Raw genomic sequence first — 26,840 nt, 5'->3', positions numbered from 1 at the left:
GCCCAAGGGCGATCCTAAATGTTAGTAGTATGTAATTTTGTATATGTGTTATGCAAATTGTTGCTCAGATTCTTTAGTGTATATTGTTCTTTTTTCCTCCTGATTGCATTTTGTTTTTACTAGTGGCACTAAGGCGTCGCACTTCGTATTTTGTTTCTCTTGTGTGTACATGTATTCTTCTGTGAAATAGTTGTTAAAAAATAGTTAATTATGTATGGATTAGTAATTAGGTACTTAAGGAAAATTAACTATTAGGAATTATGTATTTAAACTCTTACTCATTTAATTATTTAGCACATTCAGTTATATTTCTCATAATTCGAAACTTTTATCATGTTATTCGATGAGGGGTAGGGCTATGGCGCCCAGGCACCCTGGTGGTTAAGCACCGCAGTTCAATGTATAAACTACATATTTTCCAATTCTTGTGAAATGTGGGTTTCCAGTCTGTTGAAGCTAAAATGAGTAACGGTATCAACAGCTGAATCTTGAATAGCAAATTCTGTAAGGAATTTTGGAAGATTTTTGGTGAAACAATAAATTACTGAAAGAACTTTTCGTAATTAAAACTTATTCTATACAGTAAACAATATTTTAGGTAGTTAAGTTTCAACTCCAAATATTAGAATTTTTACTTTTCCGATGAAAAACAGAAAATATTTCAAAAGGAAATACGAAACTACTATTAGGAGATGCTACAGCGAACTTCAGTGACGTCACAGCCGAACGAGTCGCTGTCTTTTCGTTTGTTTACTCCAAGTGAGCTAACCTGTTCTTTCTACCTTGATTCTTGAGGTCTAGTCGCTTGTATTGTGAGCTGTTTTTTCCCCTTTCTCCTTCCGAAACCGGCGCAATGATCAAAAGCGATTGTTAGGGGTCTCTAGACGCTTGTATCTTTTACGAGCAACGGGTTTTGAGTGTTTTCAATTGAAATGAATAGTTGGATGTGAGATTGAATGGAATGAATTTAGTAAGCGGAACTCAAACATATAGATAAGGTAAAAAAAAAAAAAAAAAAAAAAAAAAAACTTTAATCCTTGGAATTTTTTTTGTTTCTTTTTTGTATCAAAATTAACTTGTGACACTGGTAGGGGTGAAAGATCATGCCTATTTTAAGTACTTTATATATAGAACGTTTCATTTATATAAATTTTGAAATGTCTTTCTAGACATCAGAATAAGAGTTTATCTTAAAAATAAAAATTTTGTTTTTTCTCAGTTTCATTACATGTATTAAAAAAATTTGTCACCTCTTTTAAGATACTATTTATTGTACGGATTATTATGTTCAACCAATTTCTCATCACCGTTTAGAAATGATTTCGTTGAACTTGATATTTTTATTTTATCCGATATTGAAATGTCTAAAATCGAAATTTTCTAGATATAGTAATTTATAGTTATTTCTAGTTATAAATTTTCCATATTCTCTAATTATGTACCTGTCTAAAATTAGCCAAACATAACTGAACCAACCACTCTTACTTAAAATACTTTTATACAATAAGTTTTATTCCAAATGACGTAGCGTTTCAACTGATCATGGTTCTGAGTATAAATTCTGCGTGATAAAGTATGCAAAACAATTGCAATATATGAAGTCATTTTGTGATCAGCTATATTATTAATTCAATTTGTATATAATGAATGTAATAGGGAAATACATATTTCTGTTTATTAAAAAAAAAAAAAAAACCTGTTTCCCAGTATATAAAGTGTTGATGGAATTAATAGATTTATATTTTTATTGCTGGAGATTTAATTCATATTTTGTGTTTTTATGCTTACACACGAGAGCATGACAAGCTTTTATCTTAATAAACTAATATTAGTTTTTTGTATATTATGAGCAACTGAAAAATTGCAAAATATCAACTTTAGCACTACTAGCTGTTTTTAGAGATTGCTTCTATTTTTTCTGTGTGACAAAATAAACAAATTATACCTTTCCATAAAAGTTGTCATGTATCATAATTACTTTTTATATTTATTTTCTACTTTGCCATCAGTTTTACTTGAAATTAATATTTAAAAGTTGAACTCAGTGTTGCTGTGTGTGTACAAGTAGGACTTTTATGCTTAACTTATTGCAACATGGTCGTGTACATTGGCTTAGTATGTAGCTCTCTCACCATAAATAATTAATATATATTTTACTACCATCATAGTTATTTATGGAATTCATAACATGTAGTGTAGCTGAAGGTTCCTACTGTCATAAAGGGCAGTCAAAAAGTTCTGAAAATTTCTTTGAAACTCTAGTCAGGTGTGGTGATCAGTTGATGCGATATCGAAGTTCGGCGAACATCAAGTTCATGTGCAGATTGGAGAAATCTGCTTCAGAGAGCCTTACAAAATGTGTACAGGGACGGTTCTCTGAAGAAAACAGGGTACTTACGTATTAACGCCATTGCAGCAGAAGTTGCATTTATGTGCCAATAAAGAGCAATCCTGTTGGTTAATCTTCTGATTATGGTAACTTGGCGAATTTTTGGCGACCAACCCTGCTACAGTAACCTGCTAGTTTTAGTTTTTTTTTTGACATTATTTTGTTTTCACGAAGTAAAGGCATGTTTTTTTTTTTTTTTTTTTCCTAAACTCAAAATTTTTTTCCAACAATCTGCTAGCCAAATTATGCTTATGCTAGAACTTTTATGGAACAAAAGTGCTTAATCATGACGAAGATTAGGTGCACAATTGGTAGAAAGTGCAGAATCGCCCACTGCTTGCCGTGTTTTTAAGAATTGCACATATGCGGTATCATCCATGTACACGTCGACCTATTTTCACTTAAAAAAACATCACAGAATTGCACAAAAAAGCATTGCGCACACTCTTGACTTTATCCATGTACACTGCTAAAGTCCTAGCTAGTAACCTTTATCGCCTTACCAAAATGTCGCCAAACTACCTATTACCATATTCCAAAGATTAGCCATCCTGTTATATCTTGCAAAAGCATGTTTCAATGTCCATCCAAACAGAAAGTGGAATTGCTGCAAAAAATTGATAAAGGCATGAAGAAAGTGACAGAGAGGTTAGTGAAAACGAAAAAATTTCGATTGACAAGTTAGTCGGTATTCTCGGCACAGCAATTACAGGACTTGCGCAGCGAAACTTTGTAACTGAACAAGAAATTATGTCTGTTTATAGAATTAAAGAGAAAGTATTAGCACATAAAATGAAGCAACTTAAACAACTTACACTGAAAGAAATGTTTAATAAATTAAACAAATAAATATTAAGCTTTTTTTTTTTGTAAATTTTGATACCCTTTAGATCATAATTGCTCTTTATTTCATAAATTACGTTTTCATATTTTTAATTTTATATTTTCTGCATGCCATCTTACCAAATTTTAATTGATGATCTGTAATCCAGAAAAACCCCTAATCCGGAATCACCGAAGTCCCGACGAGTAAAGACTTTGTACTGTCTTTTGCTTTCATCACCGTATGTTTATCAATACATGACAGCTTCAGTAATAACTCATGCTTTGATGTCTAAACCTTTTTTTATATTAGTAATTGAATAACAAGAGTATGGCAACCTTTTATGCTAACATTACAGATTTTTAAATGCTCTAAGAAATGTTGACAAAGAAAAATTCAACAAAAACTTCTTTTCATATGCTAAAAGTAGATTTTATTAATGAAACTCATAGGCCAAAAGACTACGTTTAGTGTTATTTTAATTAAGAATAACTGATATGTTATTCACCGTAAACCCAGAAGCGGCGGCAGAATTTAGAGAAAACAAAGTTTTTGGAATTTGGGGAAACACCGAGCGACAAAATTAAGGGATGAGAAATAGTTATGATTTAGGGAAAGCACTGGGATCCAAAGTTAGGCACGGTGAAAATTTAGAACTTAGGAAAGCGCTTTGTAGCAGAATTTAGAACCCGTAGAGACTGCACCAGGCGGTATCGAGCACCGGCCCTAGATAAAGCCTTAAGTATATGTGGGAGTTTATTTATTTAGGACTCGGATTAGTTTGAAGGATATGCAAGAAATAAATGTAGGTATAGTAAATAACTAAACTAATACAATTCAGACTTAATTCAGTATGCAATAGAAGCAAGACAAAATTTAGCAAAACAACTTGGCTTTTGTCGCTAATCTCGTGATACACAGCCAATAATGTATAACGGACACTATTAAGTTAGGTTAAAATTATCTTTACTGATTCTAAGGCTTTTCAATAATTGTAGCAAACTGCGCTGCTCCCCGATCTTCTAATTTGATCCAGCTTATTATTTTTTGCAGACTATTATTATTATGGCAATTTTATAAAAACTAAGCTTGAACTTTTGATTATGACGAAAAGAGTTTCCAATTCTGGAGTTTCCAAAGAATCTACAAAGCGAAAAATGTTTCGATGTTCATTAAACAAAAAGTGGAATTACTGCAAAAAATGGATGAAGCCATATCCGTCTCAAAATTATGCGAGGAGTATGGCGTAGGAAAGTCCGCTGTATATGACACAAGAAAAAAGAAAAAGGAACTGTTTAAATTTTTTGTGGAAGCATCTTAAACAACTTGCATTGAAAGAAATGTTTAATAAAGTAAACAAATATTAAGCTTTCTTTTGTAAATTTTGATACCCTTTAGATCATAATTGTTCTTTATTTCATAAATTACGGTTTCATATTTTTAATTGTATCATTTCTGCATGCAATCTTACCAGATTTAAATTGATGATCTATTATCCGAAAGAATTTGGAATCGCCGAAGTCCCGACCAGTCCAGATTTCGGACACTATATGTAGAAGGGAGAAAGTGAGTTTGTAAATGGTAGGTAGCTATTAGACAACTTTAAATTTGATACTTCTTTTACGTATGCCATTTTCTTCCACTTGGAACTTAACTTGGCTGTTTGAAATGAAACTTATACCCAAAATTACTCATGAGAAAAAGTGCGGTATTTGAATGACCCATGTAATGTCTGTAACTGCATTTTAGTGATGTAATTTTAGTAAGAAAAGTGTGGACATTACGTGAGTGTATACGGTATACAAAAACTTTTTTTTTAAGCAAAAGTATCCCAATATTAACTTCCACACACAGTATTCTGCTGAAAAATGAATTATTATGGATAAAATAGTAAGAAATTTCAAATCAAAACCGCAACGACACAAAAGAAATGAAATCTAAAACCCATGAAAAAATGTAAAATGACCTATCATCTCAGTGCTTTAAAACCAGAAGAAATCCCCAAGACAACAGAAATACATAAAAGGAATGCAATTTAAATCTGATTCAACATCATCAAGAAGAAAGGTAGATCATTTTCCACTGAATTCCTCCTCCTGGGAAAACCACTGTGTTTCTGTTCATTTAAAATTAGCTGATGAACTATTTTAAATTATTTAATTGTAATAGTTCATAAATAATATATTTAATTATAATAAATCCAAAAATTCTGAATGCCCCCTCTATGCAGTCGCCTTCCTTTCATATGAAATAAAAAGTCACAAAAACAAGTTAAAATTCAATACCTAATGAAGCAAAAGTAAAATATATACTTTTTACTAAAATTAAAATTCAAATGAAGTCTTTCCTTTAGAATTACTGTCTTCTGTGCCTATGTTCGCCCCATAAAAAATTCAAACTTTTATTAATTTGGAAAAAAAGTTTGTTCTGAGTTAATTATAAATATACTGTTGTGTTTTCATTTGCATCTCATGCATTGAATTTAAGTTTGTTTTTGTGTATTTTTATTTCATATGAAAGAAGGGTGTCTTTGTAGAGGAGGCATTCAGAATTTTTGGATGAACTATTACAACTAAATAATTTAAAATGGTTTATCAGCTAATTTTGGATGAACAGAAACTCAGCGGTTTAGATAGGAGGAGAGATTTAATTGAATCTGATCTATCTCCTCATTATAACATTGAATCAGGTTTAAATTGTGTTAGTTTTCTATGTTTTTTTTTTATGTATTTCTCTTGTTTTCGGGACTTCTGGTTTTAAAACATTGAGTTGATGAGTTATTTTACATTTTTCATTCGGAGATTTAGGGATATTACAGATTTTAAATTTGATTTCTTTCATATCATTGTTGTTTTGGTTCTAAATTTCTTACTAATTTATCTTTAATTATATATGCGTGTGTATATACACAGTGGGTAAAAAAAGTATTGGCAATTGCCTATAATTGATCAGTCTAGTTATCAAGGAAATGCTTGAAAATTTTAGCTGGACATAATGAACACATTATTTTAATAATTAGAAGGCAATAAAGACACAACGAATGAATTGAAATGAAACTTTCGTTTTACTATGCCTTTTACACAAAATATACATCAAAAATGTAAATTTGGATGTCCAAAAAGTATTGGCAAATGTAGAACAAAATACAATACAGCAAAATGTGGGAACAAAATTTAATACTTTGTATTTATACCTTTTGCTTTTATAACAGCTTGTAATCTATTTCTCATAGAAAAATTCAAAGTTCTGGTTGTTGAAAAAGTTCTGTTGGGAATTTTGTGCCATTTTTACAGGAGTATATGCTTAAATTAATCTTTACACAAAATGTTATGTTTTTTGACTTCTAGGTCCAATTTGTCATACAGTCAAAAGTCGTTAATCCAGACTCGTCGGGACTTGGGCGATTCCGGATTATCAATTTTTCCGGATTATAGATCATCAGTTTAAATCTGGTAAGATGGTATGCAGAAATTACAAAATTAAAAATATGAAACCGTAATTTATGAAATAAAGAACAATTATGATCTAAAGGGTATCAAAATTTACAAAAAGAAAAAGCTTAATATTTATTTGTTTACTTTATTAAACATTTCTTTCAATGTAAGTTGCTTCGTTTCATGTGATAATACTTTCTCTTTAATTCTATTAAACAGACATAATTTCAAAGTTCTGCTGTTCAAGTCCTGTAATTGCTGTGTTGAGAATACTGACTAATTTGTCAATCGAAATGTTTTCGTTTTCAAGAACCTCTGGGTCACTTTCTTCACTGTTGGAAGTGAATTATAATGACGGGGAACTTGATTTAAATCATATCAAAGATGGAGTACATCGAGATGAAATACTACACTTAGTAAGGAATTATGAGCCAAATAAAATAAAAACATCTGCCCTGAAGATAAGGATAGTACTTGAGTAAACTTATTTTTCTTAAAGGTTATTTTTATCGACGGACCAGCTTCACTGCTTCGTTTTTAATTATTTTATTTAGAAAAACATCATATACAAATATTTACAGTGAAGCAAAATACAATTTAATTGTGAGCTTCGGTTACAAGTAATTGCTCACGTCAGACCGGTTAGATTTCTTCTTCAAGTCTGTTGCCTCAATCGTAGGAGGCGATAATTTGGCGAGATTCGTTGGCGTAAAATGCGCCAACATCCCGCCCGGCCTTGCTATGTTCACATGCAAGAACTTAACATAAATTTAATTATGAAATACCAGTATTAGAGTTTCAGTTATTCATGTAAACAATAAAATATGTATAGAAAAATATAAAATAAGTAAAAACATGAATACAAAATTATTGAGAAAAATAATTTTCAATATAATTACTAACAACTGAGTAACATAATTCACAACTTGCTAAACTTCAATAGGCAATACAGCTATTTTATTAATTGTCCTTTTAAAGTCCCCTGTTTTGGTACGAACTTTTACAACACGGACTTTTCCATCAGAACCGTGGTACAATGATGTTATTCGCCCTAAAAGCCAATTGTTAATTGGCAGAAAATCTTCTTTAATCAAAACCATTTGGCCGATCATCAGATCATTTTTTTCAACCATCCATTTTGATCTAGACTGTAAAGTATTCAAGTAATCAGACTTCCATCTTTTCCAAATAAGTTGTATAGTCTTTGTAGTTTTTTGCCAACGACTTAAGCGGTTTTCCTTTAAATCCGTTAAAAACGGCCCAGAAATTGCTGTTATAGGTCGCCCTATCAAGAAATGACCTGGCGTCAGAACTTCGAAACTTTCTGAATCACTAGAAAGAGGAGTAAGCGGTCGCGAATTTAATATTCCTTCTATCTGAATGACAATCGTTTCGAATTCTTCGTAAGTGAAATGAAAATTGCCAATCGTACGTTTAAGATGGTACTTCACCGATTTTATCCCAGCTTCCCAAAGTCCACCGAAATGAGGCGATTTGGGTGGAATAAAATTCCAATCTATATTTTCTTGCGAAAAATGATTAGCTAATTCTTTGTCTGGAAAATTAATGAGCTTATAAAATTTTTTTAATTTTGAATTCGCTCCAACAAAGTTAGTAGCATTGTCGGTATAAATTTTGAAACATTTGCCACGTCTACTTGTAAAACGTTTAAGTGTTGCAATTAAAGCATCGGAAGTCAAATCTGTTAATGTCTTAAGATGGATGGCTTTTGTTGCGAAACATATAAAAATACAAATATACAATTTATTCAGAATACCTTTACGTTGATTTTTAAATTTCACTAAATAAGGGCCACATAAATCAATACCTGTAATAGAAAATGGAGCTGAAACATTAACTCTTTCACTAGGCAAATTACCCATAATTTGTGAAGAAAGAGTGGGCTTACATTTAAAGCACGTTACACATTGATGTACTGTTTTACGTGCGAGACTACGGCCACCTAAAGGCCAAAATTTCAAGCGCACTGCATTTAGCAGACCTTGTGGTCCAACATGAAATAATTTCCTGTGTAAACTTTCAAAATAAATTTTACTTAATCTTGAACCCTTAGGTAAAATAGGAGGATGTCTTTGAGAATATGGCACTGAAGCATTCTTCAGCCTTCCTCCTACACGTACTATTCCTTTGTCATCAAAAAACGGAAATAAATTTGAAATATTACTTGGTAGTTTCTTTCCTAGAAGGAGAACTCGTTGTTCATGCTTAATCAACACTTCTTCGGCTTCTCTTACCTCCTCCACTGACAGTGGTCCTGTGTTTTTTACCTTATTCCTGCAATTGGAAATAAACCTGAAAATATAAGACAAAACATGGTTAATTTTATAATAATTGTTTGAAAGTTCTAAGAGGTCGTCCACAATAAAATGTTGAGAGCTGTCATTTAGCAGGGCTGTCTCTTTACAAGTTTCATCTTCAAAAGGAATTTTCCTTTCTCGCCGCAAAGTTTCTTTTTCGACTTGTTCGATGGTTTCAATCTCAGGAATAAATGGTTGAAAGTTCTTGAAACTGTCAGGCTGCATCAAGAAATCTGGACCTGTCCACCATCTAGAATCTGTCATCAAGTAATCAGCATTCATTCCACGTGAGAGAAGATCGGCAGGATTTTCTTTACCTGCACAGTGATGCCAAGAGTTGGGATCTGTCAAGCTGGTGATTTCGTTCACTCGGTTTGCCACAAATTGCTTCCATCGGGTTTTTGCACCCTTTATCCAAAAAAGTGCAATCTTGGAATCTGTCCAATGGTATTCAACAGAAGATCTTTTCAGATTCACGATTCTCTTCACCTTAGAACTAAGACGAGCTGCAACTAGAGCACCCAATAGTTCTAATCTTGGTAAGGTTACACCGTTTAATGGAGCCACACGACTTTTTGAAGTTAGGAGTTTCACCGATATTCCACTGAGTGTCTTCACCTTCAAATATATGGCAGCACCATATGCCTTTTTACTTGCATCGCAAAAACTGTGTATTTCAACAGTATCTTCCTTTGATGCAGAATCATTAACCAACCTAGGTATTTTCAAATTTTCTAAGTGATGAAGTTCAGCACACCACTTCTTCCATTCCTTTTCAATTTCCTTTGGTAAAGGTTCATCCCACTGAATTTTTTCATTTCAGAGATCTTGGATGAGGCATTTAACTCGAATGGTGAAAGGCGAAATTAATCCTAAAGGATCAAATATCTTCCCTATTGCTTGAAGTAAGAAGCATTTCATATTTTTGTCCATAGAAAGAAATTCCAAAAGATTTTTAGTATCCATAGTTAAATAATCTTCGTGAGTCTTCCAAGAAAGTCCCAAGATTTTAGTTTGGTGTGCGCTCAAGCTGAGAGTAGCGTCTGCAGGATAGGTATCGAATTCTTCATTCTTCCATTGCTCAATTAATTCAGCATTATTGCTAATCCACTTCCTGAGGACCATTCCAGCCTCTTCCATAATTTTCTTGGCATTTTTAGATACTTCAAGTGCTTCTTCAAAATCCTCACTTCCAGAAATGAGATCATCTACATAAAAACACTGGTCTAAAATTTCAACTGTTTCGGGAAAATCTTCCTTGTATTTTTTAATATGATGTCTAATAGTAGCTGCTAACAGGAATGGGCTCGAACTGACCCCGAAATTTACTCGATTGAAACGGTAAATCTGTAAATTGGGCCTTTTATCAACACTTGGATCATCACTACTCCAAAGAAAACGAACTGCATCCTTATGTTCATCAGAGAGGCATATCTGCAGAAAAGCTTGTTTAATATCTGAACAAAATGCAATTTTGTTCAATCTGAAATTAATTAGTAAATCCAAAAGATTTGGATTTAAGTTAACCCCTGGCCACAAGCAGTCATTTAAAGAAAGTTCATTATTTTGATGACTACCCGCATCAAAGACGATCCTAGTTTTCGACGTTAAACTACTTTCTTTCCGCACAGCCTGATGAGGCAAATAATATATAGGCCTATTTAAAGCATTTTCTTTTGCATCAGGATTTATGATGCTGATTTTGCCTTCTTTTAAATAATCACAAATAATTTCACGGTATTGTTGATGTAACTCAGGATCATGACTAAATCTTCTCCACAAATTCTGAAAACGCTGCCGCACCAAGGAATAATTATCAGATAATTCTTCATAATGTTTCCTAAAAGGTAATTGTACTACATAACGTCCATTTTTAAATTCAACGGTGTCATTAAAAATTTCCATTGCCTGATCCTTTTCATGCAAAACTGGATCATCACGAATACCAAGTCCCTCTAAATCAAAGAAAAGTTTTAAAGTATTTTGAAGAGAGTCATTTTGCACAAGAAAACAATGTCCCTGATAAGAAGGTTGTATTTCGTTAAGCTTCCCGCATGCGATCCATCCGAATTCAGACTCTTTAAACAATAAATCATCATTTATTTTATACGTATTATTTTTCAAAACCTTAAAAAATAAATCAGCACTTATAAGGGCATGTACCTCTGAAGCTTCATAAAATGATTTATCAGCTAAATTTAAAAATTGTGGAATTTCTACTTTCGAAATATCTAAATATATTTCGTAGTACACGGAGTTAGTCCTGTTATCTTATTTACAATCAAGAATTCAACTGGTTCATTAAAGGTACATTCTTCATTTGAAATAAATGTATTCACTTTCCATTTAATATTTTGAATTGATCCATTAAGACCTGTAACAGGCATTTTAATTTTCTGCCTTTTTATTCCTAAGCATTCACTTATTTTATCTGTAAGAACACATATATTAGATGCGCTGTCTAAAATCGCACGGATTTTTATTCTTCGATTATTGGCGTCACGGACATAAATCTCTGCAGTAGAAAAAAGTACACTTTTTCTTTTTTGTTTATTCTTGTTACTTAAAACACTCAACGCTTTCAATTCTGAGTCACCTTTTCCAGCGGCGGCATCGAGCTCACTTTTGTTTTGTCTAAGTGGCGTCACCGAGCGACAAGGAGTCTTCGAATGACCTTCATTATCCATGCATATTAATTTATTGTGTTTTTCCCCGCAAGCGCATTTAAATTTCGAGAGACACTGACTTTTCTTATGATTTTGCTTTAGACATAATTCGCAGAGTTTATGTGAACGAATTAATTTTAATCTTTCATGAACACTTAACTTTAAGAATGTATCGCAAAGGAAAATAGGATGAAGGCTCCTACACACAACACAGTTTTTATTTTTATTTTCATTTGTCAAAAGAACCTTCGATTTATGGGAAGGACTGGAATTCTTATTTATATTAACCCTACTTCTGGGTGTAATATTTCTATTTATAGATAACAAAACTGATTCACGCTGTTCCAAAAATCTAATAAACTCGTCAAATGTTGGAACTACTTTCGATTTGTGAGATAATTCAAAATTTTTTCTAGATTCTTTATCTAGTTTTTGAAGAAGAATATTTATTAGAAAAACATCACATAACTTGTTCTGTTCATATTTTAATACTTTCAAAGCGCGTAAATTCTTCTGTATACAATCAATCATACTTCTGATATCTTTCGCATTTTCGGATTGAATCTTTTCAAAATTTAAAATATTCTGCACATGAATGTCAGCAATCAGACGTTCATTATCATAGCGAGATTCTAAAGCATTGTACAAAGATTCAAAATTATCAAAGTTACTACTTAAATGCTTAGCATCATTAGTAAGACAAGATCTTAGATAATACAATTTCTGTGAATGACTCAGCTGAACATTATTTGTAATTAAATCATCAAATTGAGTTTTAAATGAACTAAATTCTTCATATTTTCCTGAAAATTCAGGCAAAACTAACGCTGGGATTTTAGTTTTGATTTGAAAATTTTCATCTACATTACTTTCAGTAACATTTACTGTTTTTGCAGAATTTAACTTATTGTAAGAATTAATGAGAATTTCAATTCTTACCTCCAATTTTTCCAGACGATCATCACATTGGTTTAAGTCGTCATCAATTTTGGTCAGATCATCATCTTTCATTTCACTTTGTGCGTAGCACGCACTTCGTAGTTCATCAACTTTCTTTAGAAGAGCTTGAATGTTCTTTAGTTTAACTTTAAGTTCAACTAAGTCCACATCACTATTTGCAGTTTGCACAAAAGTTTCAAATCTAGTTATTTTCCCCTTTAGGGATGCTTTGCTTTTCATTAATATATCCATACCGCTGAAGTAGGCTCCAGGGTCGGAGCCAGATGAATAAACTTATTTTTCTTAAAGGTTATTTTTATCGACGGACCAGCTTCACTGCTTCGTTTTTAATTATTTTATTTAGAAAAACATCATATACAAATATTTACAGTGAAGCAAAATACAATTTAATTGTGAGCTTCGGTTACAAGTAATTGCTCACGTCAGACCGGTTAGATTTCTTCTTCAAGTCTGTTGCCTCAATCGTAGGAGGCGATAATTTGGCGAGATTCGTTGGCGTAAAATGCGCCAACAGTACAGATCAACTTCCAATCCGCAAAGTGAAATTGATAAACAGATTTCGGATTTCAAAACATACTTTCGCTTTGTAGATACAAATTACATATTAGTAAATATATATCGGAAATTCTATTTGACATAATCGAAAGTTCAAGCTTACTTTTATGAAATTGCTCTAACAGTCTGCAAAAAATAATAAGAGGGATCCAATTCGTAGATTAAGGAACAACGCAATCTGCAACATTAACTGAATGAGATAATTTTAGCTTACCTCCGTTACACATTACACGCGCATGCGCACAAACATATTCGCAGCCAAAAGGTCTTACGCGCACTCGTAAACGCCTGTGCGTGAATGCAACGCATGCGCAGAAAGTTTGTAGCTTTGAGGTCCGGATTATGGGTGTCCGAATTAACGACTTTTGACTGTATAAATTTTCAATTAAATTTATGTCAGGCGATTTAGGCGGTGTCTTTAACTGGCGAGGAGTGTCACAGAGTAACTATTGCCAGGTGAGGTTCACTGTATCCTTAAGGTCATTATCCTGTTGAAACACAAATGGTGTTCCTAAGCCAAGTTTTTGAGCACTGAATTTTATGTTATGGCACAATATGTCAATATAGGTAGAGCCGTCATAATACCATCAATGAAGCACAGGTTACCAATTCCGTTTAGCTGCCAAACAGCCGCAAACCACGACGCTCCCTTTAACATGTTTTACAGTCGGTGTAAAAAGTTGTTTTTCCACTTCGGTGTTAGGCTTTTTCCTTATATATTGTCGTCTATCACTCTTGAAAATGTTACACTTTGATTCGTTAGACAAAATAACTGTGTTCCAAAATTCGTCTGATAAATTAATATGAGATTTTGCAAAATCTCTTTCTCCTGTTTATTTCCGAAATGAAAGGTTTCTTTCTAGATGCCCTTGCATAATAACTTCCATGGCACACATTCCGTATAATCTGTACACTAAAAGTTTTATGCGAAGTATTAGTAACATCTTTAGCTAACTAGGGTGCATTCATTTTAGGGTTTTTCTTAACGTCTTTGATAATGCCACGTTTTCCCTTTTAGAAAATATTCGGGGATGTCCACTTCTAATCTTATTTTTCATCGATCCTGTCTCCTTGAACTTTTTTACAACACTTCTAACAGTAAATAACCTTATGTTCAGTTGTATACCTATAGCACGACAAGTTAAACCTTCATTTCTGAGCTGAATAATCATGTTTTTAACATTATCATCCAACTACTTCGACTTTGAAGCTGTATTAGCAAAATAACATTTTAAAAGTTTTGAAGTAGCACTGCAGTCTTTATACTAACAGGGTTTCTTATCGGTCTAAACACATGACCTCAACATCACAAAGTTTGCATAACAGTTAGAACTTTGCTAATACTTTTTTGACATGCAAATTTACGTTTTTGTTGTATATTTTGTGTAAAAGGCATATTAAATTGAAAGTTTCATTATATTTGTATGTTTATTACCACCTGTGCTCTTTATATCCAGCTCAAATTGTCAAGCATTTCCTTTGTTAGGTAATATGATCAATTATAGGCAATTGCCAATACTTTTTTTTTATCCACTGTATATGTATTTGTTTCACAAGAAAATTAGTAAAGTTAAATTAAATTTAAATAATTCTCTTGTGCCATTGCTGCAAGTAATAAAATTTGAATTTAAGAAATATTCTCTATTTCTATAAAGCAAATATAAAATTAAAATAAAAAATTTAATTAAGAAATTTTCATTCAAATTTATATATATATATATATATTTGGTCTGATTAATTAATACTGAACTCAATAAAGCCATTACTTACAAACTCACCAATCTACAAGAAAATGTTATTACAAAAAAGCTAAATGCATTTCATAAGAAACTGCAAATTTCACAACCATCTAACTACAATAGATTAGCAAATCTATATGCTCTCCCAAAATTTCATAAATCACCACTCAAATTTAGATTTATTGCTAATGGTACAAATAATTATAAAAAGAATATAGATTACATATTTGCAATTATACTTAAAAAAATCTGTAATTTAATCCAACATCTCGTTAACAAACAACACAATTATAGTTGGATTATTTATAATAATGCTCCAGTTCTCAGCAGTTTTAAAAGTTTAACAATCAAAAACATTAACTGTTATGACTTTGAAAACCTTTATACTTCTCTACCATTAGAAGAAATTTTTACTAGTTTAATGCAACTCCCACAACTTTTTCCTGACATACTTGACATCCTTTGTATTGAAAGGTGGAATACTTATCTGAATTGTGCATTATTTAATAACTACATTAAATACAATAATAAGATGTTTCAGCAAGTTAGAGGAATTCCTATGGGAGCAAACAGTTCTACACAAATTTGTAACCTATTTCTTTTTACATTTGAATATAAATTCCAACTCAGTTTAAATAAAAATGAATTAAAGCTATTTGCTCATACTTTTAGATACATAGATGATATTATAACTTTCAATAATAATTCTACTTTTGAGAAATTCAAAATTTACCCAAATAGTTTAACACTTAATAAAACGAATACGAATCAAGATACTATTGAATTCCTAGACCTGCAAATTATTAAACACAACAAAATTAAATTATTTGATAAAAGAAGGAATTTCCATTTTCCTACTATTAAACTAATTAATTGGAATCTCTAGAAAAGTAATAGAAAACACGTTTCATAGCCAAATTATCAGAATAAAAAATATATGTACTGAAAATGAAGATTTAAAGGAAGAAATCATAAAACTAATTAATGTACAAGTTGATAACCAAGTACCACCAAAATTTATTAATTTATATATTAAAAAGGCAGGCCTTGACTTTACTTTATAATTTTTTGTCTCTTTTGGATATGATAACATTACCTTAAACCTTAACTGGAGGGTAATGAAGGATATAAAAGAGTAGAGAAATTATTGTAAATTTTTATTGTAAATATTTTGTAAATATGTATATTTAATCAATACTGGATTCTTTCCTTTTACTAATAAAGGGCCAACTCTTTTCAAAAGTCTCAATTAAAGCCCGAATTGAGTGAAGATTTTAATCTTCTTCTAGTAATTTTCCATACTTTAGCCAGTATTTAGTTAAGTTTTGATATGCCAATTAAATCAAGTTCATTAAACTTTTAATATTTTCTTTCATCAAATTTAAGTTTTATTTAACTTCCTAAAGGAATTTTTGAGAAATTTCTGGGAATTTTTAGAGGTTTTTTAAGGACTTCATTTCAAAAAATTTTGGGAAATTTTACTTTAAAACTTTAATATTAAAACATTTCAGTTTTTCTTAATTACTTTAATTTTTTGCAATTTTCACACAAAATATCTTTCACTTAATTTTTTAACAATTTTCAATTAAAATTTTCAACAGAACTCGCATTTCAAATTACAAACAGTTTACATTTTTTTCACATACCACTTCACTTTAATTTCCTTCAAGCAAACATACATCTCTTGATTGGCTCAATTACTTAACTCCCTAAATAATTGATATTACTACCTTTAGGATTTTTAATTTAATTTAATTTAATTAATATTAATATTTACAAAAAAATTTTTACTATAACAAAGATAGCAGCTTGACACTCAACTTTACCTACATAAGCGCCATCTATATAATTTGAAGAACACACTTACTTCTCTTTCACAACACTTTTGCAGACACGAACACTCATATAGTAGGTAAGTTAGAATTAACACTTACTATTTACTTGCTTTAAGTATTTTTTTAAAAAATTTTATATGTAGTATCAAAGTATTTTCTAAATATGAAATTATATTTTTAAATATATATTTATTTTAAAAATTGTGAATTAGTTCTTTTTGTTTCTTTTTATTTTTTATTTCTTATTGGTTTATATGGATTACGTATAGTTCTTTTATAGTTTCTTTTTATTGATATGCATATTCATGTAGGGGAAGTTTCTGTAGACAAGGATTTCTAAAATACATTGGTTTCTAGATTTTTTTATTATTTTATAAAAAATTAATTTTTAAAAATTTAATTTTTTAAGAAAAAGTTTAATTCTTGACTTTACTTGCTTGTTTCTCAAAAGACTTAATTAGTATTTTTCTTTTTGAACTTTAATTCTTAAATGTTAATACTTAAATGTTAAATTCTAAGGGTACCACTTCATTGGAATTACTTTTGGTTTTGACTTTTACCCTTGCCTGCATGAATGACGAAACACGAATTGAATGATTGGAGAGTTAGGTTTGGAGGCAACTTCCCCTTGATAAGTCTGTCTCCTGCCTACTCTACGATCATTCACATATGCATTTAAAAAAAAAAAAAAAAAAAAAAAAAAAAAAAAATTAATTTAATTTAATTTTAATTTATTAAATTAGTAGATTTATTTTCATGGATAGATTTCACACTTGATTTCTTATGCTTCTGAATTTAAATGTTATTGTAGATTAGTTCGAGAATTAAATCTTTTACATGTTTGCATATTTTAAAATTATTTTAAATTATTTTGGCTTTTTTCTTTTTTTAGAATTTAAATTTGCTTTTTTACTTTTTTACTTTTATACGTATTTGTTAAGAATTTAAATTTGTTTAAAATTTAAATTTCATTCCTTGCAGCAATGGTGCAAAGAATATTTAATTAAATATGTATTTAAATTTAATTTTTTTAATTAAACTCAATTTATTCTTATGAAACAATATAAGTTTATATATATATAAGTTTATATATATATATATTTGAATTAAAATTCTTTAATCCGGACGCGTCGGGACTTCGTCGATTCCGGATTAGGGTTTTTTCCGGATTATAGATCATCAGTTTAAATCTGGTAAGATGGCATGCAGAAATTATAAAATTAAAAATATGAAACCGTAATTTAGGAAATAAAGAGCAATTACGATCTAAAGGGTATTAAAATAAAAAAAAAAAAAAAAAAAAAAAGAATAATAATAATAATAAAAAAAAGGCTTAATATTTATTTCTTTACTTTATTAACACTTTGTGGCTCAGTGTTCCACTACATGGAACTCCCAAATTGAATTGCTTCTGAAACCTTTAAATTCAACCGTAAATAGATAAAAATGCCTTTATAATATACTTTGAACTTTTCTTTTTAAACAGTAGATAGCAGCATATCACAAGAAGACACAGAATTTTCATTTATTATGTGTTATTAAAATCCACTTTTTTTCAAGTAATTTTCTCTATTTTTTTAATGATGTAAAAAATTTTATTTTGAAAAAAAAAAAAAAAAAAAAAAAAAAAAAAAAAAGCGTAATTTTGCTGGCTGTACTCTAAATTATTTGATCTATATATTTTTTTAAATCTTTCATACAAAAACCATACGCAGAATCATTGAATAAAACCGTTGTTCCATTAGCGGGAACACTGCGCCTTTAGCGATCTCATGCTGTTACGAATCAGAACATCTGTGCTTAGGAGAGAACATCCATTGTTTTGGGGGAGGGATGAATTCAAACAAAGTAGTATTGAGGGGTGAGGTATGTTTTGTGTTATGAAAGCAATAATATTGGCATCTTGAATTTTTTTGGAGTAGGTTTTAGGCGGGAATTTTATTAGTAGCTTGACTCATCTTTACTTAGACCTGCGCGAATTTTTTGCTGTCGCTTTTTAGTCTCGTTCCCATTTATTTTCAATAATTGTGTAGATATTTTTCGTGTGTGTATATATTATGGGCTTATTTTTCTTTATTGTTAATATTAATCGTAGTTGGTTTGTGCTTCCATCAAAAAGGTGTGACTTGCTTTGAACAATTTCACGAAGCTAAGAAATAGGAAAATTTGTAAATATTTTTGTGTATAGGACTTGTGTATATAGATATTTATCTCATTTATCTGTTTATATTCAAGAATATTGTATATATCCAGGAAACCATGTATACAGCCATAATACAGAGTTTTTTCATTCTTATACAAACGCTTCTACTCATTTTCGTGCTTCACTGCAATGCTCGCTTAGTCGCACTTTTAAAAGCTCTGGCGGCACAGTGTTCCACCTCATGGAACACTCACAGAATTAAAACAGTAAGTGCAATTTTTACAAAATTTTACCTGTATACTCCTTTAGGACTAAATAGAATGCATATAACTTTGTTTGTTGAAATTCCGATGTTAACGTATAGTGCTCCGCAAAGGGTTAAACATTTCTTTCAACGCACGCATGTGTAAAGTATACATTACGCACAGTCGAAATTAGAAAATTGCAACTAGAAAACTATTTGATGTGTATTCGTGATATTTATAATGATGAGGAATTTGATTTAAATCATATCAAAGATGGAGTACATCAAGATGAAATACTATATTTAGTAAGGAATTATAAGCCGAATAAAATAAAAACATCTGCTCTGAAGATAAGGATAGTGCTGACAGATCAACTTCCAGTTCATTGCGCGCCGCATCCCCTTCCCGTCACAGAGCAGCGTGAAATTGATAAACATATTTCGGAATGGTTAGAGAATCAAAGGATATGCCTTTATCCATTTTTTGCAGCAATTTCATTTTTTGTCTGATGGACATCGAAACCTGCTTTCGTTTTGTAGATCCTTTGATAGCTCCAGAATCGGAAATTCTTTTTAACATAATTGAAAGTTCAAGCTTACTTTTAAAAAATTGCTCTAACAGTCTGCAAAAAATAATAAGCTGGGTCCAATTAGAAGATTAAGGAACAACACAATTCTGGAACATTAACTGAAATAGATAATTAGATAATTTTAGCTTAGCTTATTCCATCTGTTATATATTAAACACGCATGCGTAAACGTATTACGCGCATGCGCAGAAAGTTTGTAGCTTTGAGGTCTGGATTATAGATCATTCCGGATTATGGAGGCCCGGATTAAAGACTTTTGACTGTATATGTAATAAACACATAATTTAGAAGTTCTGATATAGGAATGCTGAGACTTAGAAATGCAGAAAAAGTACTGATGACAAAGCATTTAAATTGCATATTGAAGAGGAAGAATTCTGATTGCATAGTATGCTAATATGTTGACTTCTTAATATCTAAAAAACTTGGCATTCGAGGCAGCTTTAATTCCATTGTTAGTTTCCAGTTGACGTTTGTGGTCACAATCACTTGGCACTCTAGTCGTGCCTATTCATGAAAATTTACATTTTTGATATTGTTGCCATAGGAACAGAGCAGAATAAAACATCATCTAAGCGGCACAGAGGCAAGCTAGAGTCCGTAGTTATCTATTTTAAAAACACATGAAGGGAAAGGTTTTGGTGTGAGTTAAAAGTTTCAGTTTCCAATTATTATGTCATCAGGTCTGCGCTGCCCATACGAAATGGAGTGATCTAGAAATGACACAATCCTGAAAAGTTATTATGATTTGTAAAACACAAAGAGAGAATTAAAGGGTTACTGTTAGTTTAAATTATAATTTTAATTTACATATTTTTTATCTTACATATCTCCCCTCAAAGAGAGAAAGACTTGCTGACAGAAAAACCTTTTTAGAGAAAAGGCGTTACAGAATTATCGAAACAAGGGAAATACAATAGTGGGAAAAAAATCATAGAATCTAAATATATAAGAGATGGCCATACACTTTATTTTCACTGATGTTAGCATTTTTGGACTTGGAGATAAGCAGACACATTTATTGAACTTTTGTAGATATTTTACTGAAATCCATTTGGGGAATAATGTTCCATTCCGCACTTGAGGCATCCTGTCAGACTAAATTGTAATAAACGCAAAATTTAGTAGTACTGATGTAGGAACACTTGAGATGTAGAAACGCAGAAAATACTGTTGACGAAACATGTTTATGGCATATTGAAGAGGAGGAATTATGATTGCTTAGTATGCTAATATGTTGACTTCGTAATATCTAAAAAACTTGGCATTAGAGGCAGTTTTAATTCCATTGTTAGTTTCCAGTTGACATTTGTGGCCACAATCACTTGGCACTCTAGTCGTGCCTATTCAAGAAAATTTACGTTTTTGATATTGTTGCGATAGGAACAGAGCAGAATGAAACATGAAAGCGGCACAGAGGCAAAAGCTAAAGTCCATAGTTATGCGTTTTGAAAGAACATGAAGGGAAAGGTTTTCGTTTGAGTTAAAATGTTTCAGTCTCCAATTATTACGTCATCAGCACTGCGCAGTCCATGCAAAATGGAATGATCTAGAAAAGTTGTTTAAATTGCTTCGTTTTATATGCGAATACTTTCTCCTTAATTCTATAAACAGACATAATTATTTTTCAGTTACAAAGTTCCGCTGTTCAAGTCGTGTAATTGCTGTGCCGAGAATACCGACTAACTTGTCAATCGAAATTTTTTCATTTTCACTAACCTCTCGGTCACTTTCTTCATGCCTTTATCCATTTTTTGCAGCAATTCCACTTTTTGTTTGATGGACATCGAAATATGCTTTCGCTTTGTAGATCTTTTGGCAGCTCCATAATCGGACACTCTTTTTGACATAATCGAAAGTTCAAGCTTACTTTTTATAAAATTGCTCTAATAATCTGCAAAAAATAATAAGCCGGATCCAATTAGAAGATTAAGGAACAATGCAGTCTGCAACATTAACTGAAATAGATAATTAGATAATTTTAGCGTAGCTTATACCGTCCGTTATATATTAAACGCGCATGCGCAGAAAGTTTGTAGCTTTGAGATTCGGATTATGGACATCCTGATTAAAGACTTTGTACTGTATTACAATTTAAATATGTTAATGAGATGAATGAAATTGTGATTTCATTTTTAAAATTCCATATATTGAGGTTCGAAGTGAGATGTACTGATTCTAAGGATTGAGGCTAAATGCTCATCTGTCACTCTACCTCTGAAATAATTTTTTCTGAGTTTCATAGTTGAAAACACTTGTTCACATATATAAGACGAAGCAAACATATATAAGCTGATTTTTCTGGGCATGAGACATTAAATTTGGGAAACTTACTTTCGATAATGATTTGTAAAACTCTAACTTTGGCATATCTAAAAACATTGAAAATGAGGTGATTGTTAGATTGCAACTCAATTAATTCAAGTTGTAAATATGACCTCACTACTTCACAATTTGAGTTGAAAGGCATGGTAAAAAATATCCAATTCTGTTTGAATGGCACTGAAATCTTGAAATCTGCGGTCGAACTCAAAATGCAGTTTTTTCAAGCCATCTTCATAATCCTTTAGTTTCTGTTTATTTACTGATGGTATTGAATTTAACCTTGGGAAATGAGACAAGTCGTTCTTAGCTAGCTTCCCAGCAAACAGATTAAAAGCTTTGAGATGGGCCCAGATATCATCAATAAATTGATTTTCCCCTTGCATCTTGACATTCAAGTTGCTTATATGACAAAAAAGATCTGTGAAAAATGCAAATTCCGAAAGACGTTCTGTATCTTCTAATATTTCACACGCCGCATTTTCTCCTGGAAGAATGACCCAGTGTCGTCTTTCAGCTGCCAAACTTTCTCAAAAACACATCCTGCACTAAGCCACCTTACTTTTGTGTAATACAGTACACCAGAGTATTCAGATTGGACAGACTGAAGAAAATTTAAAAATTGCCTGTGAGTAAGCCTACAAGATCAAATAATAATTACAAGCTTCATGACTGCATCAAGCACAAATTTTGTATTCAATGCAGATTTACACAGAGCATCTTGATGTATAACACAATGTAGAAAAACAAGGGTAGTTTTGAAGAGCAGTTCCCGAGGTAGTTCTGATTATAAAGAGTCCAAGGAATCCTGATTTTTTTTTCTGTCATATTTGGTGCTCCATCAGTCGTAATTTTACACATATTTGTTGTAGGCACTTTCAAAGTTAAAAGCCCCTGAAATTGACGAAAACTATCACATCCTGTTATAGTTCCCTTTAAAGAATGCATGTAGACCAGCTCCTCTGTAATTTCAAAGTTCTCATCAACACCTCTTATAAATAATACTAATTGAGTTTATATCAGTGCTTTTATCTATGGAGCAGAGTTGAAACTGGCCAAATTTTTTACTCTAAATGTGATGTCAAATTTTTATCTATGTCTTCAATTGTAGATGTCGCCATTTTTCGAGATAAGCGTACAGTCTCAAAATTATTTTACTTGTCTGGACATCACAAACTTGGAGCATGCACTGTTTAACGAGCTCCCCATCACTGAGAGCTTTATTATTTTTAGCAATATTGTATGCTACAATGTAACTTGCATGTGTAGCTGCTTCTTGGATACTGTTTACCTTCTTGAAAAAATTTTGTTGGCCTGATAAGTTTTTACAAAGACTTTCTGCATTTTGTTTTCTTTCATATTTAGACATTGCTTCGTATTTGGAATTCTTATGCTTAGATAGGAAATGATGAGAAAGGTTATATTCTTTGAAGACTGCTACAGCTTCATTGCAGATGAGATACACTGATTTATCTTTTACAACTGTAAAAATATATTTCCAGGTCCATTCATCATTAAAATCACAGCATTCTGAATCAACTTTATGTTTTTTTAGTAGCCATTTTGGGGTTGAAATATTTTACAAATAACCCAAACAAGCACTAGCTACGCTATACTTTTAACAATTTCACCAGTATTCACAATGATGCTATATGCTCGCAATCAATAATATTAGAACTCGTACCAAAAGAAAAAGCTGCTGGCCGGAGCTTAAAATGCACAGTTTGCCACATGTGAGTTCTAATTCACCTATATTGGATTTCCATATGTCTTCTGCCTGAAAAAGAGGTAATGATTCTTGGCGCTAATCTACAGCTGTAACTAACAAAGAACTTCTGCTTTTAACACTTTACTGATTGAAAGCTGTCTGTGCTTGCTATTTCTGTTGATTTATGTTTTTTAAAATAAAAATAAAGAAAGTAAAAAGATCATTAGTCCTTTGAAAATAAAAAGGAAGGGAAAAAAATAATATTTAAACAAAGTAGAAAAGGAGATGGAATTATAATATATAAATATATATTTCTTTTAATTTGCCTTGGATCGGCAAATTAAAATTCTATCTGCGGGCCAAATAGAGTCTTCCGGTTAGCCGTAGTTTGCCCATCCCTTCCCTGTATGAATTCTTAGTTTATCAAAGGATTGGAGTAAGCATATCAATAATTTAAACTTAATGCTGAATTTATCTTAAAACAGTAATTTTTTTTAACGTTCTGAAATTTGTCATAGAATCATTGTTCATTATTTAAATTCACTGCTTTTAGTTCTTACAGTTTAAGTTGTTTAAGGGGTGCAATAACTGCACAGGATGACAAAAGTAATTTCCATTAGCTAAACAGATAGTTCAAGATCTTATCTTTCCATCTTGTCCTTGATGACACTCCTGTACATTTCCTCATCTTGTATAATAATCTTGTTAGTTTTTCTTCATGCACTAAAACTGCAGATCTCTTCAAAAGATCTGTTGCAGCATTACCTCTCTGAACCTACTGTGGAAATTAGTTTGATTATCAATAGATGCTGCTAGCCTCCTATGTAAACATGATGTGACCCTTTTCGCTTCCCACAGACTCCCCACTGCATATTTGTCCTTTTTTTTGTGATTTGATTTGAGATGTAAGTTGGATAGAAAGAATTATGTTCCTCCTAAATGATTCAATTCTTAGATTATCAACATATTTGATTCTGTTTGATTAAATTTAAACTGAACCACCAATGTATTTGAATGTAAATATTATGTAAATATTAAACATCTTCTATTTTAAACCTTTTGGAGTTTTTGTGACACCTACCTTACATTTCAAGTAAGTATTCTTTTTATCCATTATTAAAAAAATACCATCTAATAATCATAGTCAATATTTATGTTGCTTTGTTGATTTTTCTGTAGTTGAATTTTTTTCAAGAATTTTATCAGATGCCTAAGATACCTGTCTTCTTCCAACTAGAAAATAAACTGGTGTCAGTGGTTCTGGCTCTCTTACTTCGTTATAAACATATGACAGTGTACCTGAATTTAATATTCGCTCGATTTCAGTTAAAATTCCTCTTAAGTTTTAAGGAGGCATTTGTGAGTATTTGTGAGCATGACTTGACAGATCTAACTAGCCTTTTCTCAGAACCATTCCACCAGGTGGCCTACTCTACACTGAACTTCCACTCAGTGCCTTTATTACCAAATCAATTTTGAACATCCATGGCCTAGATGATATTCCATAATTTTTGTAAATCCTTGACTGTTCATGTCAAAATTTGTGCATTTTTTTAATATATCACTTTGAAATTCACCTTCTTGAAATAAGCCTTCTAGAAGACAGAAGAAAATCACTGTTAAGCAAGACATCAGGTTCAGTGCACTGCTGTTATATCGCATTTATTTAGGTTGATCCAGTTTCATCCTTTGTAATCAGAGAATCAGCAGATTAATTTTATCAACTTCAAAAGGGATTTGCTTCTGTTATTCTTTTAATTGGTATTGAGCAATATCTTGATTTAGTGGTTTAGCTGTAAGTCTGTAGCAGTTCACACACTTTTTAATATTACTCTTTACACATTGCTGATCTTTCTGTACCCAAAATTTCTCTCTAAATTGTGTTAAGGTTTCAGTTACAACAGAATGTTCTAGTGTTTAATGACTGTCTTTAATGATATCATCTGTTAAATGACGCTTCTTAAGTAACATTGCTGACCGTATTTGGTTGTAGCTCAAGGTAGCATTTGACATGACTCAGAATCTGCACTGGCAGGATAATAATTTGGTAGCAAGAATGCGAAGCCAATATTAGTTAACAGCTGGAAGAAATGCTCACAATAGCAAAAACACACTTTGACTAAACGTTTCGCTATACCAGTTTAAATACACTCGTTCGTTTTAGCTAATTTACAACCTGGCAAGGAAACGCGAATGGAATAAGAGGAGACACGAAAAGCTAACAAATTAAAATAATTATTAGTAAAAATAAATGAAACCCTATACCCCTTCTTATTTGTTGCACTGATTTCAATCAATTAGTGGTTTATTTAATTTTCTTGAATCATTTTTAAGTCTTGGCAAATTGTGAATGCTGGGATTTGACAGTATATTATAAATTTTTTATTTCTATGATAGATTCAAAAAATAAAAACAAAATGACAAAATTTGTAAAGTAAGATAGTATTTTTAGGGGAATAAATTCAAGTTTTTATAAATAATTTTAAGGCATGAGTATTAATAATGGGTAATCTGTGCTGTTATTTCACAAATCCTGATTTTATGTTCTTTCTGTTATTGCTTTATCCTTATGTCTGTGTGTTTTATTCATTTTTTGTAGATGTCTAGTAAAGTGAAACGAAAAGTAACTGTTGAAAATAATAAAGATGGGGAAGATCAACCAAGGAGGCCAAGTGTATTTGAAAGATTAGGACCAGGTGCTGTTAATATAACTACCCAACCAACTGATGTAAGCATAGATGTGACATATATATGATTTTGTAGAAATTTTATTTTTGATTTTAATCACAGTTGCTACAACATCTATCAAATGGTGTTGGTGTTGGTGTATTTAATTATGGCAAAGCACACGAGGGTTATCTGCCTAAGAGGAGGGATGCCTTTCGTGGAGGACTTTCTAAGGGAAACTGGCTCGTATACACGTTACACATGGGGGAAACCACGAAAACGCCCATGCAGCCAGCCCGTTCGCGGGATTCGAACCTCGGACCGAACTACCAGTGTTCAGCGACTTTACCGCTCGGCCGCTGGTGGGCCTAAAAAATCAAATGAATCTGGCATTTAAAAAAAAAGTCACATTATTTGTTAAAAAAATATGTTATTTTCATATTTTTG

At 31.5% G+C, this 26,840-nt stretch overlaps 1 protein-coding gene across 3 annotated transcripts in view; it reads left to right on the top strand.

The window, feature by feature from the left end:
- Positions 1 to 788: 788 nt before the first annotated feature.
- LOC118198106 (uncharacterized) overlaps positions 789 to 26,840 on the top strand; it is a 207,124-nt gene continuing 181,072 nt past the window's right edge. The window contains exons 1-2 of one of the 3 annotated variants that reach the window (XM_085818997.1): positions 789 to 998; positions 26,326 to 26,454. In XM_085818997.1, the coding sequence (XP_085675123.1) occupies positions 26,326 to 26,454 (129 nt within the window). In that variant the 5' untranslated portion in view covers positions 789 to 998. Of the gene's footprint in view, positions 999 to 26,325; positions 26,455 to 26,840 lie in introns of those variants that run through there. The other 2 variants (XM_035369711.2, XM_085818998.1) reach the window with 2 other exon arrangements.

The sequence above is a fragment of the Stegodyphus dumicola genome, chromosome 6 (genome assembly GCF_044657685.1).
Source record: "Stegodyphus dumicola isolate Sdum_Otavi_A_Nest chromosome 6, ASM4465768v1".
In the NCBI taxonomy this organism is placed as follows: Eukaryota; Metazoa; Arthropoda; class Arachnida; order Araneae; family Eresidae; genus Stegodyphus; species Stegodyphus dumicola.
The sequence above is the reverse complement of the archived record's forward strand: the minus strand, read 5'-3'. Positions and strand labels throughout refer to the sequence as shown.